The 15,761-nt window shown below is 48.0% G+C and overlaps 1 protein-coding gene across 1 annotated transcript in view; it reads right to left on the bottom strand.

The window, feature by feature from the left end:
- AJUBA (ajuba LIM protein) overlaps nucleotides 1–15,761 on the bottom strand; it is a 241,080-nt gene that overhangs the window by 183,637 nt on the left and 41,682 nt on the right. The window contains exon 2 of the mRNA XM_085650699.1: nucleotides 15,193–15,294. Coding sequence (XP_085506825.1) covers nucleotides 15,193–15,294 — 102 coding nt within the window. The remainder of the gene's footprint in view (nucleotides 1–15,192; nucleotides 15,295–15,761) is intronic.

The following is a 15,761-nucleotide window of genomic DNA, read 5'->3' on the forward strand; positions in this document are numbered from 1 at the left end:
GTCGGCAACAGCCTTCATTCCCTGGTGGAAGTTGGATTTGGCAGTGAGGGGGTCCTTGGTGAGGGTGTAGTGAAGGCAGGGATTTAGATACATACATTGCTATGTTAGCATGAGCACGTTAGATGTTAGAAAAGCCATCTTGCCACTTTTGCTGCTTTTGCACACGACACTGCAGAGACATATTATTTGAAAACGGCATGCTTGCCTTTTCTTCACATGAGAACTGTCTGTTGTTCACATCCCTAGATGTGCACTGTGCCCTTGGTCTGAACATTGTGTGCAAAACACTCTGAGCCGCCAGACAATGTATGTTTTTGAGTTCAGGTTGATCGGCCCACTCTCTAGCCATAATATGCACACAGCTGCAAATACCTGGGTGTCGAGAGCCTTTAATATTACTGTTTGCATGCGTTAGAAACACATTCTGGAGAAGAACATTTCCAGGCTCAGAGCAAAGCTGATCCTGTGATGTGATTCACCTAAGCTGATCTTTACGGTATGGGGTTCCCCATTCAAGCCTAGAGACCTTCTATTAGTATAATAATACTAGCCTACTAGCGAAGGGAAGGAGGCTGTATTCCACTGTCATTTGCAATATGATTTCTCCATTCATTTTCTATGGTATTGTAACAATGCTGATGGTTTTAATTATAATCATTTGTCTGCTTATGTTAGCCAAAGTACTGCATCTTAGGACACGTAGTTTATAAAATAAACCTTTTAAACTTTACCGTGTCTCTGATTACTCTTGTTGTGGACTGATATGAGAATAATAACGAACAGGTATTTCTGATTCCCACCATTCCTGAGAGTACTCTAAGTTGCTTGTTCTGGGTTGTCTATACATTGGGACCTCCGAGAGAATACGGATAACGAATGGGACACTGATGCTGGTCGGATAGGGGTTCTGGGTACTGAGGTGTGTTTTTGGTACACCACAATTCACTGAGGTCCTGGTTTCCTGCGCATAGTTCTGTGCATGAGCAGAATCCCTGCAACATGGCGCACCTAATGTTTGGTCTTTTGATTTGAAACGCCTTAGTAGTGCTTATATTAGTCCACAACACCCTCACTCTTGTTTCCGGTTAGTGGGAGTGACGGTTTTGACCAACCTGTTAGTACGATAGGTTCCCTCAAGCTTGTTAATTAAAAAGGTTTTTTATTTCTGAACCCATGTGCTACTGTAAAATCCATTGTTGTTCTTCTCTGTGTCCTTATGGCGGTCGATATTGCAGCGCATAGCCGACGCCTCTGCGGCGTCATTTGACGCAGTATGGTGTGCCGGCCGATGGGATGCCCGTTATTTTTGTGGTGAGTGCCGATGCGTCTTACCCCTACGAGTTGTTTTTCTCTTGGGTGACACTGCCGGCAGTGAATGCTGATGGTAATACGTTTCACTCCTATACTCACACACGGGTCCCAGCAAATTATACACCGTAAAGGACGCAGGAGATTCCTCTTTCGGCCTGGCAGCATCGCATTTGGTTTAATGGTGCACTTCCCCATGCGGTTACACCGGCTAGAATGGGCCCTTTGTCAATTCCAGGGGCCACATGGCCGGTGCTGGCCGGATTTACGCCTCATCCCCGCTATTTGACAGTCGCGGTGGATGAGTTGCGTGTACTCCATACAGCCCTTATTACAGTATATAGGGCTTTAGTACAATATGTTTCACGCAACATGCAGGTGGGGGCACCTGCTGTTGCGGGAAAACCAGCTGACCAAGTCGCGGTTGTTATTAGTCCCGTCATGGTTAATTCGGTAATGGGCAAGCGCCCCCAGAATAAGGATGATTTACCTTATTGGCTTGCTGAGAAATTTGACCAACTGGAAGCGGTATTTCTGCATTCTACCTCTGTGGAGAAACACAGGATCCTCACCATTAGTTTGCAGAACGACTTAATCCCAGAAGTGTCCGATTGTGACAACTGGGGCAAGGTCTTTGCCGCAGTCTACTCGAAGTGCTTCGGCACCCCGTCTATGGCTGTGCTTCCCTCCGTTATTAAACGTGTTCAAGATAACTACGGTCTGGAGGCGGCTGTAGAGTTGGGAATGCGGCTTGTCGGTGTGTTCGACGTAGTTGCCTCTCTCGTCCTTGGTAATCTCAAGGGAGATGCGGTGCAATTCCAAGTGGCTAATGGCTTAGCCCGCGTTGATGAGCTCGTCAAGCCCAAAGAGTTGCCTAAAATTATTGCGGAAGCTTATAGAACTATCGGCCGCAGTAGCTTAGGGATTAAACCAACTGTAGTCATTCCTGACTTAATACAGCAGACTAAGGTGAGTTCGTCTGTCAAAGACGATCGTCCAACTTTTCCTAAACAAAATTGGCGAAAAAAGAAACAGGGGAAGCAGCAACAGAAACGGGGGTCTCGCCCTGCCTCTCCCGTACAGCCGACTGGTGAACGCACATACGATTTGCGCGATCGCACTAGTATTAGGTCACCTGATAGATTTCAGGTTACTGAACAACGTTCTCCTCGTTCTTCACAGGAAACATCGGCCTCACAGTCCGGTGGCGGAGAACGTGGCAAAGGTCGGGGTGCCCAACAAGGACGTGAGCAACCCCGTCAGACTGACGGTAAAGGCAAGCAGGACGAGTTTGCACATCAACGTCCCCTGTTTCAGAAGAAGAAGGTTGCTGCGCTAACAGCGAGGTATGCCACAGATAGTGCGGACGCAGCTTCGGAACCTAACATGGGCACTAACGCTGCTCGACAGCGCAGCGGAGGTTACAGTAGTGCGGCAAGCACTGCGTCCATTTCTGGAGGCGACAGCAACTGACACGTTCATTACTGTAGAAACTGCTGACACTAGAGTGGCTCCCCCTGACAGACTATATGACATAGTCCTCTTAATTAAAGGTGACATACAACGTACAATACAAGGGATTTTTTGGGATAATCTGACCTCTTCCTATGACATTCTCTTGGCAGAGGAGGACTGGCCCCCGGCTTTCATTTTAGATGTTCCTAGAGGGGAGGAGGTAATCCTCCCGTCCTTTGCGCACACAGTGCCAAAGGAGCACGCTGAAAGGTTTGCCGAAGAGTGGGCTCAGGTGCTTGCTCCGGCTTTGTACCGTACTCAGGTTGGGTGGGATAAATTGTCTCCAAGCCATGAGATTCCTTTATGGCCCATGCCCCAGCCGCAGCCCCAATATCCCATGTGCCGCAAAGCTAGATCTCACGTCGCGGAAATCCTTGAGCAATTGTAATATCAGGGTGCTATTGAAACATGTGTGTCACCAATGAACAATCCTTTATTCACTGTAACGAAGCCTGATGGGTCGTACCGCCAAGTTTTGGATTACCGGCATTTGAACTCTCATTGCCGGACGTGCGCGGTACAGAATACCCACAGTTCTGCCCTCGTTGATAGTCTCGTGAGAAAAAGGTTTAAAACCACACTTGACATATCAAATGGCTTTTACAGCCATAACCTGTCCTCTTTTAGTAGTCAATGGACAGCGTTTACTTCTGGTGGCAAGCAAACACAATTTAAAAGATTGGCCATGGGCTATAAAAACAGCCCTGGCGTCTTTGCCGCACGTGTTGTCTCTCAGTTAGAGAGTATTGACCCTGATGCGTACTCGTATGTTGATGATATCTATCTCACAGATGACGAGTTGTGGCCGCATCAGTGTCGCGTTGATTGCATTATTGTTATGTTTGCAGACTTCGGTTACAAATTCAACTTTGCTAAGTCTCACATTGCAGAGTATACAGTGCTGTTCTTGGGCTACGAGCTCAATAATGAAGGTCGAGGGTTAGCTCCTTACTTCCTGGAGAAGTGTGCATGTATGCGTGCTCCAACAACACTGAAAAAATTACAATCTTTGCTGGGCTTTCTGAATTTCGGTCGTACGTACATTCCCGATTATGCCCAGCGTATCAAGCTGCTATATGCCTTGGTACAACCTACTTTTTCCAAATTGAGCTGGCTGCCAGAGCATTCAGCTATTTTGCAATCTTTGCAGACTGATCTTCTTGCTTCGAAATACTTACTGACACGCGATAACTACACAAACCTGGTAATAAGAATTGTGCCAGGCGCAGTGGGTTTCACGTACTTAACGTTCAATGAGGGCGACACAGTCCCCATTGCCTACAAATCACACTTGTACACTTAGGCTGAATTGCGCTTTTCCTCAGTCGAAAAAGTTTTGACTGCGGTGCAGATGCCGATTGTTAAAGAACGAGCGCTGTCGCAAGGAAAACGCATGTTGGTGGTCACACCGTATCCTGCCCTAGAGGCAGTGACGAAAGCCAGTGTACCCAATTCAAAAGCTTTGCATCCACGTTGGATACAATGGGCCACTTCTCTGACATCGCCAGATGTCACTTATATCTTTGATGCCTCATTACAGACGCAGGAGTACTTGCAATATGAGTTCGTTCATCCGGCTCCTCTGTCTTTGCGCCCGCTCGAAGATTACCATTGTGTCATTTATGCGGACGGTTCGGCGCAGCCGGCGACGGGATCGAAGCACGCCTATTCAGCAGCTTGTGCAATTGTTGCAGGTACTTTCGAGAATGAAGAATTCAAGTCTGATGTTGTGCATACGCAGTCATTGGGTGATTGTACCGCACAATTGGCAGAGCTCCGTGCTCTGGTGCTTGCACTGAACTTTGCTGATCCTCGGGTTACTACTCTTATAGTGAGTGACTCGTTTTACTGTGTTCATTCTTTTAACGACAATCTATTCTTTTGGTCTCAAAATGAATATTGTGATTCCAAAGGTAGCACAATTAAGCATAAAATGCTTTGGGTTCGAGTGGCAGAACTTAAAGAACATCTGCCTCTCGTGAATGTAATTCACACTCTTGGTCACCAGCGAGTTAGTGTCCACGCTGTCGGCAACAGCTTGGCTGACGAGGCAGCGAAAACAGCAGTGGCGACATATCTAGTAGCAGCTGTTACAAGATCCAAAAGTAAGATCGATGATGACATTTTAAGGCAGCTCCTGCTGCTACAGAGAAGGGAAGTAATTACCCGAGAGGTTTCCTTTCTCGTTACCATTATCACTTAAGTCCTGATAACGTCCCATTAGTGAGAATTAACGACGGTGGTGACTGATTGATTCCCAACACGGACTGCAGACCATCCCTGATAACAGCGGCTCACGAGGGTATGGCCTCTGCCCATGCCGGCGTTGCAGCAACTGTTACTCTGTTACAACAACGTTACTGGCGGCGCGGGTTATATAAACAGGCTCGCACTTATGTTCTTGATTGTGACATTTGCCAGCAGATTAAACCTTCAACTGCTGCGCGCCCACCACAAACTCAGTTATACATATCTAATAAACCACTTGGGTGTGTTTATCTAGATCACTGCGGTCCTTTCTCCTCTGATACTGCGTACAAGTATATCTTAGTTGCAGTGGATTCGTGCACACGCTTTCTTTGGGTATGGCCACAAAGGAGTGCTGATGCTCGTACTGTCATAAGGGATTTGCGTGTCTTTGTGGGAATTTTTACGTGTGGTACCTTTCATTCTGATCAGGGCCCTGCGTTCGCCTCTAAGGCGTACAAAGAAGCCATGAAATCCTTGGGGGTCCAAGTCAAATTTTCGTCTCCATACCGACCTGAGGGTAATAGTGTCGTGGAGCGAATGAACCATGACTTAAAGCAATCCTTGACAGCTAGGGTTTTAGGCACTGGCCGGAACTGGTTTGCCCATCTGTTTAACGTTCAACGTGCACTTAATAATCTCCCTAGAAGGTCTCTGGGTGAGCGAACCCCATACATGATGCTCTTTGGCATAAAAATGTTTGTCCCGGAACTTGATGGTCTAGACATGGCGGCGTCTGCCTCACCCTTTGACGTAGATGATCACTGTGCTGTGTTACAGAGTCTACAAGAGACCAGAGACAGTCTCGCGAAGGAACACTTGCCCTCCACATCTGATGCTGCGCTTCAGATTCCAGTAGTCGGCTGGCTACCTCGAGTTGGTGACCTGGTCCGTGAGAAGGTGGAGAACAAGAAGGAGTTCGGCCCCTCTTATCGTGCCCCGGGTTCCAGTGCTTGGCGTGCAGGGTACAAGAACAGTCATTTTACCTCCACTTCCTGGTCGCAAGGATAACAGGTACATCTCCATTGACAATGTCAAACTACAGCGAGTGGCTGATTCTTCTTAGTATGACTCCAGCGGTCTCTTGCCCTGCGATGCTGAGAAATTCTGTTTTGGCTCTGGCTTCTACCACCATGCCTGATGTTGCCATCGAGATGCATACAGTTGCTGATCCTTTGTTGCTACCACCGGCTGGTGGTCTACCTGAAGATACTGAGTATGCTTATCCTGCAGATGTAACATTGCCTGTTTTACAATCAACCGCAGTTACCCAGTCACGTTTCTCCTTTGATACTAACTCTATGACTTCCAGGGCCCCATCAAAAGTTTCTATTTTTGCTGTTTGGTTTAAAAGAAATTTTTTGATTCCCCCTTGGACTTACATTTGGTTGATGCTCATATGTATTTTTTTATTTATGTCCATCGGATTTGTGGTGGTATTTTTTCGTCTTGTGAACGGACACTACCTAAAAGAAAGATCTACAATTAGACTAATTGATGGAACTTTGGCCCCCCACTCCTGATCAAACATCATGAAGAGAGACCAGACTTTTGTGAATATTACTGCCTGGCCTGTGTTAGATGGGATTGCGTGGGATGCTGTTAAATTTCAAATTCATGGACCCACTGAGGTTATTAATGTTCCGAATGTATTTTGTGTTTCTATGGGTGATGTGGTTAAACAAAGCATCCGCTCTGATGATTGGGACGTTCAGGCCATAGAAGCACTGTTTTCTAATTTGAAATATTATGCCACTTTTGATGCTGAAAATTTGCATTTAGACACTGCTAATTACGAGGAGTTGTTTTGCTATCAACATTATGGCAATCATTTCCTACATAAAGCCAATACGTTTCGTAATTTTGTGAATTATACACAATGGGAACATTGTTCAACGCCAATGTTAGGCAGCTCCAGCACATTGGTGAACAAATTTGCCTATTTTACTGATTTCGGTGTTTCAAAACCTGCCGCCTTTTATTTTAAAATGGCAGCGGAGTCTGCCTCGAAGGTTAGGCTGACACACACTAAATTATTGTATTCCAAATCCTTTATAGATGATTTAGCGGTCAGGGGTTATGATCTGTGGAAAGATACTATTGATCTTAAATCTGTTTGGGGTTCTAAACCATGGCAGGTACAAGGAACAGAAGCTTTGCATCGTGCCTGCCTCATCCCGAACCACATATTATTTTTGAATTCGACTATTTTTCAGACCACCTGTTTTGGATTGGCTACTTCTAAAAAGCTGACTTCCCCCTCTATTCCAGATCTGGGTGCTTACCCACATTGGGATAATCATACAGATCTGTCCCTTGATGCGTTGCAGTCATACCTTACTAACACATCATTCAATATTTCCAAATTAAATTCGGAAGGATGGTTGACTTGGCAGACGAGCTCAGATGCCTGTCAACATCGTTTTTTGGATCTGCAGCCTGGGCATACGCAGGTTCGTGTAGACCCCCGCTTTGAATCTTCTCATTCTGTTACTACCTACTCTGTGGGGACGTTATGCCAGTCTTGGCTGCAACATTCCACCTTGGCATCTGTTAAAGTTCATTTATCTAAATTACATGACAAAATAGATTTGAATGATTTTGTTAAGGGTCCTGTGGGTGGCAGGTCCAAAAGATGGGTGTATGCTATTTCTAACGAGGTTTGGAAGTTATCACAAATTGAAGCTGCTCTCAGATTGAGAGCTATTGATCAAGCCAATATGGAAAAAATGCTAGCTGTTATAGATAATAGCATTAACACCCTTTCTTCCAGAATTTACACATTAGATAATATTGTTTCATCTGTTTTTGATATTGTGCAGGATGATGTGTCTGTTTTGTATCATGGTCAGAATCAATTGCGTTCTATAATGCAGTTTGCATGGACTTTGCAAACATTAAAGGCTGGGAAAGTCCCCTGGGACTATATGAATACTTCATCTTTATTCCTTCCTTTTAATCTAACTGCGAAACAACAATTCATGTCCATGAAAGATGCAACATACTCATTACTGCATATTGAAAAGTTAGAACCTTTGCCTTTCTCAGTGGCCGAATTGAACACAGCTGTGTGGCTTATCCACGGGTTAATCACATTGCCATTTCCTTTGTTTAAATTCAGTTTGTGCATGAAGCATTATGCCTTAGGCAGATATGAACCGTTGGGTACTGCTTTCCTTCATGAAGTATGGTCACTCCCATTTACATACAGGTGCATGAGAGAAGGTAAATAAGTTTATTTGAAGGGTGAGGAATGCTCTTCCACACCTGATCACGCTGTAGTTTGTAGGCACATCCAATTGCATGGCGTGTGCAATGAGCAAGCGCCTAATTTAGCATGCGTCCTGAAAGGGATTCCAGTGCCAGCTATTACACCCTCTTTCACGTTGTTAGCTAACGGTAGTTATTTGCTTTTAAATAATGAGGCTTGCTGTGGGATGCTAGTGGGAATTCCTTACATTGTGACTGTATCACAGAGAGTAGTCTGCTGTAAAAATGTCCTTTTCCCACCCCCGCATGGGTGGCTGGATGTATCCATCTGGCCTCCCATTCCAACCTTGAAAGCAGAGTTCAACAAGATGAGCAGAATAAGGGCTCTATTGTCTCAAAAAGAAGTCGCTCTGACTTCGTCCCGTGAAACATTTGTCAATCACGTAGCCAAAACCCGTACCGAGGTGCAGGCACTTTCAAATACTGATCTCCCACTTCATTTTGGTGCCCTGTTTCAAACTATATTTAACGCCTTGTCAACAACTGGCTTGGCGCATTTTTTCAAAATTGTGGGCTCCGGCCTCGTGACCTCCTTCCAAACTATTTTTGGTGTGATACCGGCCTTTTTTCATTCTATTTTTTCCAGCGTCTTTGGACGGCTCCCGTTGATTCTCGCCCTCACGGCTGGCGTGCTGCTGTTGGTCTGCGTACTGCGCAATGGCTGCACACTTTCTGTCAGGCGACAGCCTGTCCCGGCTGCTCCATCTTCGTAACCGGATGCTTGAATATTATGGAACTTAACCACTGGCTACCCTGAGCATAGCCTATGGATTATCCTTCCGGTTTGCCTACTTTACATGCATACAACCTGTTTTTCATTGCCTAGATTGTCCTTTCGAATGGGCTCTGGATTTGTGCTTGTCAAACTCGGTGTCTCCTGCCCCGGATTATGATCGACTGATGAGTCCATTAGTGGCTCATGAGTTGGACTGTTCTGGTGTTAGGATTATGGCCTGTGGAGCGGCACATGGAGTCCTAGGGAATTGGGACATCGGAACGGCAGCGTATGACTTCTTGGCAAGAAGTTATCTTGAAGAACACGCCAGTTGTCCTCTGAATGTGCTAGAGGCTCCAGTGGTCGAAGAACATGTATGTTCGTTTACCTTATTAGACTGGATGGCGGACACTTTTGCAACTCATTCCAATGACTTCCTCTTGGAAGCTGTCGCTACGTACTGTGCTTAAACATTGATGGAATAAATTGGATAGCGTCCAGCTTCCCTTGCACAGTCCACACACTTTTTGTGTGTTCCAACATCTGGGCTCGTTGAGCCTTTGCATGATGTATTGACTTACCATTTTCTTTTTTCCCTTTATTTTTTTGATTTTTTACAGTTGTTTTGAACTTTCACTCCTCTTTATTTGCACTTGGTTCCGCTCTGTCGAACTTGAACTCTGCGTTCCTTTTTGTAACCCTATTTGTTCGTGGTCCGATCAAGGGGGGGTGTAGTGCAGGCGTTTAGATCCATACATTGCTATGTTAGCATGAGCGCGTTAGATGTTAGAAAAGCCATCTTGCCACTTTTGCTGCTTTTGCACACGACACTGCAGAGACATATTATTTGAAAACTGCTTGCTTGCCTTTTCTTCACATGAGAACTGTCTGTTGTTCACATCCCTAGACGTGCACTGCGACCTTGGTCTGAGCATTGTGTGCAAAACACTCTGAGCTGCCAGACAATGTATGTTTTTGAGTTCAGGTTGATCGGCCCACTCTCTAGCCATAATATGCACACAGCTGCAAATACCTGGGTGTCGAGAGCCTTTAATATTACTGTTGGCATGCGTTAGAAACACATTCTGGAGAAGAACATTTCCAGGCGCAGAGCAAAGCTGATCCTGTGATGTGATTCACCTAAGCCGATCTTTACGGTATGGGGTTCCCCATTCAAGATTAGAGACCTTCTATTAGTATAATAATACTAGCCTACTAGCGAAGGGAAGGTGGCTGTATTCCACTGTCATTTGTAATATGATTTCTCCCTTCATTTTCTGTGGTATTGTAACAATGCTGATGGTTTTAATTATAATCATTTGTCTGCTTATGTTAGCCAAAGTACTGCATCTTAGGACACGTAGTTTATAAAATAAACCTTTTAAACTTTACCGTGTCTCTGATTACTCTTGTTGTGGACTGATATGAGAATAATAACGAACAGGTATTTCTGATTCCCACCATTCCTGAGAGTACACTAAGTCGCTTGTTCTGGGTTGTCTATAAATTGGGACCTCCGAGAGAATACAGATAACGAATGGGACACTGATGCTGGTCGGATAGGGGTTCTGGGTACTGAGGTGAGTTTTTGGTACACCACAATTCACTAAGGTCCTGGTTTCCTGCACATAGTTCTGTGCATGAGCAGAATCCCTGCAACAAGGGAGAGGATCAGTTGCGTGTCGTCGGCGTAGGAGACTATGTTGAGGTCGTGCTGTCGGCCGATGCGTGCGAGTGGTGCCATGTAGACGTTGAACAGCGTCGAGCTGAGGGAGGATCCCTGAGGGACGCCACAGATGATCTCAGAGGCCTCGGACCGGAACGGGGGGAGGCAGACTCTCTGAGTTCTGCCGGAGAGGAAGGAGGTGGTCCAGTCCAGGGCCTTGTCTCGGATCCCTGCGTCGTGGAGGCGCGTGCGTAGTGTGTGGTGGCAGACGGTGTCGAAGGCGGCGGAGAGGTCCAGGAGGATGAGGGCCGCCGTCTCGCCGTTGTCAAGTAGAATCCTGATGTCGTCTGTGGCGGCGATGAGGGTGGTTTCGGTGCTGTGGTTGCTGCGGAATCCTGATTGGGAGGGGTCCAGGATGCTGTTGTCTTCGAGGTGACGGGTGAGCTGGATGTTGGCTATCTTCTCATTGACCTTCGCTGGGAATGGAAGCAGGGAGATGGGCCGGAAGTTCTTGCGGTCGCTTGGATCCGCCTTGGGTTTCTTCAGTAGGGCGTTGATCTCGGCGTGTTTCCAGCTCTCAGGGAAGGTAGCGGTCTCGAAGGAGAGGTTGATGACGTTGCGCAGGTGGGGTGCGATGGAGCTGCCGGTTTTGTTGAAGATGTGGTGTGGAAGAGGGTCAGACGGGGAGCTGGAGTGGATTGTGCCCATGGTCTTGATTGTTTCCTCGATGCTCACGTTGGCCCAGGTAGTCAGGGAGTCGTGGTCGATGGGGTGCGGGGGATCCGGCGTGGCTCGGCCTGTGGGGGTCGTCCGGGGGTTGAAGCTGTCATGGATGTCGGTGATCTGGCGGTGAAACAAGGAGGCGAGGGAGTCGCACAAGGCTTGCGATGGTGGAATGTCGTTGGCGCTGGAGCTGGGGTTGGAGAGTTCCTTCACGATGTTGAAGAGCTCCTTGCTGTTGTGTGCGTTGTTGTCGAGGCGGTCTTTGAAGGAGGTCCTTTTGGCGGTCCTGATGAGGTGGTGGTGGTTGCGGATGGCGTCTTTATGGGCAGCACGGTTGTCCTGCGTCTTTTCGCTGTGCCAATTGTTCTCCAATTTCCGGCAGGTGCGTTTTGATGCTAGGAGTTCCGGGGTGAACCAGCTGGCTCTCTTGCTGGTGTCTCTGTTGGTTGGCTTTTTCAGCGGGGCTAAGGTGTTGGCACAGTCATCCATCCAGCGTCTGAGGATGCGTGCACCATCGTCGGGGTTGGTGGGGTTGGTCGGTGGGTTGAGTGCGAGGTTTGTCTGTAGTTGTTCCTCAGTGACTTTGCCACAGCAGCGGCGGGGGACCTGTAGGGTGCGGTGGTGTGTGAGGGGTTTGTGAAGTGGATGCAGTGGTGGTCTATCCAGGTGAGTTCGGAGGCGTGGCTGAAGGCGACATGGGGGCTTGAGGAGAAGATAGCATCAAGCGTGTGACCTGCGATGTGGGTCGGCGTCGTGACGAGCTGTTTTAGTCCGAGGTTGGCGAGGTTGTCGATCAGGGTGGAGGAGTTGCTGTCGTTGTTGTTCTCCAGGTGATAGTTTAGGTCGCCGAGGAGGATATAGTCGGTGGAGGTCAGCGCGTGCGTGCTGATGAAGTCGGCGATGGAGTCGCAGAACTGTGGTCGGGGTCCGGGCGGTCTGTAGACGAGGGTGCCTCTTAGGGTGGTCTTGGGGTCCGTGTGGATCTGGAAGTGCATGTGTTCGGCGGTGTTGAGAGTGTCGTTGGTATTTGTTGAGACCCTGATGGTCTTCTTGTGGACGATGGCGATTCCTCCTCCGGCTCTGTTGGTGCGGTCTCTGCGGGTGATCTTGTACCCTTCGGGGATGGCTATGGCGATGTCTGGGGAGGAGGCTTCGTTCATCCAGGTCTCAGTCAGGAAGGCGATGTCCGGGGATGCGGTGTCGAGTAGGTCCCAGAGCTCGACGGCGTGTTTGCGTGCGGAGCGGGTGTTGATCAGGATGCATCTGAGCTGGTTGGGTTCCGTCGTGGCGGGTGTCTCGGCGCCTTCGAGGCAGGAGAAGCTGCAGTTCCGGCAGGCGAAGGGACCGTGGGTGCGCTTCGGGGCAGCTTTGCAGCATGTGTGGGTCCTTCCTGGGTTGAGAGCGACAAGGGTGCTGGCGTCGTAGCGGAGGCGGTCTTCATGGCTGGTGCGGGGGCCAGGGGGTCTGGCGCTGGGTGCGGACGGGCGCAGACGAGCTCAGACAGGCGCAGACGGGCTTGCCTTAGGTGCGGCCGCCATTTAAGGGGAGGAGGGAGGGAGGAGCAGCTAGGAGGCGGGAGGCGGGAGGCGGGTGGCAGGGGTTAGCGAATGGGCGCGGGGCCGCAGGGGCAGCAGCGGCGGGAAAATGCGAGAGAGGATGGTCCAGAACAGAAAAGGGAACTGCGAGCGAGAGGGAAAAAAGGGAAAAATGGGCACACAGTGGAACAATCTAAATGGACAGGCACACAGGAACAGAAGCAAAAGCTGGGCACAGCGGACACTGGGCACGGGGGGCACACGAGCGCTGTTGGAGCTGCAGCGGGGGGAGCGACCTACCTGGCAAGGTCTGGCAAGAGCTTTTTCCTCCGTTCGGGGCTCTTTCTTGAAGGCACCATCTGCTTAGGCACTATCTAGTGTTGGTATCATGAGGACTACTGTGAGGGTTCGCCCTTACTTCTGGCAGACCAACACTGTTAAAACCTGGGCTTATCGACCTGCCCAAAGCCAGAGGTCCCTCACTAGGCGTCAGTCCCCTGATACCTAGCTATGTATCTCTTGGACGGCACGTGACTAGCACTGGACTATTCTGTAAGCAGAATAGTCAGCGCTCCTTAGAAAGTATTAAACATGCTTTAAAGACAGTCTATAAAGGTCATGGCAGACAGAAACCTAGGAACTGTTAAGAATGCTCAAAATTTGACTGAACTCATTGTCTTCATGATGAAATCTTATGTAAAAGTTTTAATAAAGAATTACAACACAAAAATAGAATGCTCAAAAAGGCCAGAAAAAGATGCAACGTGAAAGAGGAGCTAACAGATACAGGAGTTTGGCAGCTTATGCACAAGAATAGCAAAAGGTTTGAGTGTGCACACCTGAAGAGGTGCTGGGGGGACCAGCCTAAAGAGGGGATTGTGGGGCAAAGAGTAGGGAGCAAGAAGGAACGAAGAGTTGAACGGGAGAAGTAGAATAAGGGGTGGAGGAGCAGACATTGAACATATGTAAAGACCATTCATAAGAAGCGGAATTGGCGACGGGAGAAAGGAAGACGAAGAAGAAAGATTAAGTGATGAGAGTTGACATGTGGGGGCATGGGAGGGTAAAAAGAAGACAAGTGTCAGAGTTAAGATGTTTGAGGGGCAAGCACAAGCGAAAAGGCAGAAAGAGCAATCAGCATGCTGGACCAACGGTGGCCCAGATGGGATGAAATTGGCACTGAAAATTGATTATTGGTGGCTGGAACAGACATTTTGAATCGAAGATGATGAGAAGATTTTGATGAGGAGGGGAAAGAGGTGTCAAGGGGGAAAAGTTGGAGGGGGGAGAGGAACAGTGAGGGGAGGTTGCAAGGAAGAAAATAATTTCAGTTTTCACTGATCAAAGTGTAATGTGTTAGAAGACATACGGGAGATTATATTGAGAGATGCCTCGAACTCTAAGAGGGCGTCCAGAAGCTGACAGGGCACCTAGGGGCAGACCGGAAGTCGAAGGCCCTAGATGAGCGCCCACGTGTCAAAATAGGCTCCAAATTGCAGTCACAGTAGAGCACCTTTGACTAACAGGATCCCTCAAGGGCAGGAAATGGCGCCCAAATGTGCCCACTGGACCAAGACGAGCAACTCTGAATTAGGGGCCTGATTCACAGAACTAATTTAAGACAAAATCCTAAACTTCTACCATTTTGGTATTCACAGAAGGCACTTACTCATCAATGAGTAAGTGCCTTCTGTGAGTACTAAAATGAGTAAGTTACTCAAAATGAGTATGTTACTCATTTTGGTATTCACAGAAGGCACTTCCTCATCAATGAGTAAGTGCCTTCTGTGAATACCAAAGTGAGTAAGTGCCTTCTGTGAATACCAATATGAGTAAGTGTCTTCTGTGAATACCAAAATGGTAGTAAGTTTAGGATTTTGTCTTAAGTTAGTTCTGTGAATCGGGCCCTAGAAGTGGTGATGACTGCGCCCGCCGGCAGAGTAGATGGCAGTCTTGACGGGGCCACCAGGGACCTGTGAGGGAGGGGATGACGTAACGGGCTGTGAATGTGTGGAATGTTTGTCTTCCTGCCTCCTCATAATCCATCCTTGTCCCCGCCTCCCTCCACGCTGCACCTTTTGCGCCCGACCAGTCTCAGTCTCTCTCCCCCTCGCCTTTCTAGACAAGTGAAGCCGTCTCTCCAACCCTAAATCCCTATCCCAGGTACACGGTTTCTGACGCCCCCAAACACGGCGCCCCGTCCCCTCACTCACCGCATGTAGCGCACACGAAGCACTGGGTGTGGTAGAGGCTGTCCTGAGCCTGGCAGGCATTATTCACCCCGTAGATGCCCTTGTTGCATTTTATGCACGTGCCTGTAAGAGGGAAGGAGACAGTGGGGTGTGTGAGCAGCATGTCCATTGGAAACCACAGTGTCCCACAGCTCACACACATGTGACCGTCTGCAACATCGACATGTGTACTGGTACCAAGTGACTTCGTCTGCCCAAAGACATTACAACAACCACGCGGTTTCATTTTAAAAAAATGAACCTATTTTGGGGCATATTATCAAGGATGGCGTTAAAATTATGGCCGCTTTAGCGGCAGAAAACTGCTGCTAAAGTGGCGATAATGGGCTTGATAATATGCCGCAGAGAATTCCAATAGAAGCCCATGTTGACACTAGAACATGGGCTTCTATTGGAATTCTCAAGGGCATATTATCAAGCCCATTATCGCCGATAATCTTAACGCCATTTCTTGATAATATGTCCCCTAATTCTTGGGATCGTAATACGGGTTTACTTCAGTAGATTCATGGAACTAACACACCTGAAAG

The sequence above is a fragment of the Triturus cristatus genome, chromosome 1_1 (assembly GCF_964204655.1).
Source record: "Triturus cristatus chromosome 1_1, aTriCri1.1, whole genome shotgun sequence".
Lineage (NCBI taxonomy): Eukaryota > Metazoa > Chordata > Amphibia > Caudata > Salamandridae > Triturus > Triturus cristatus.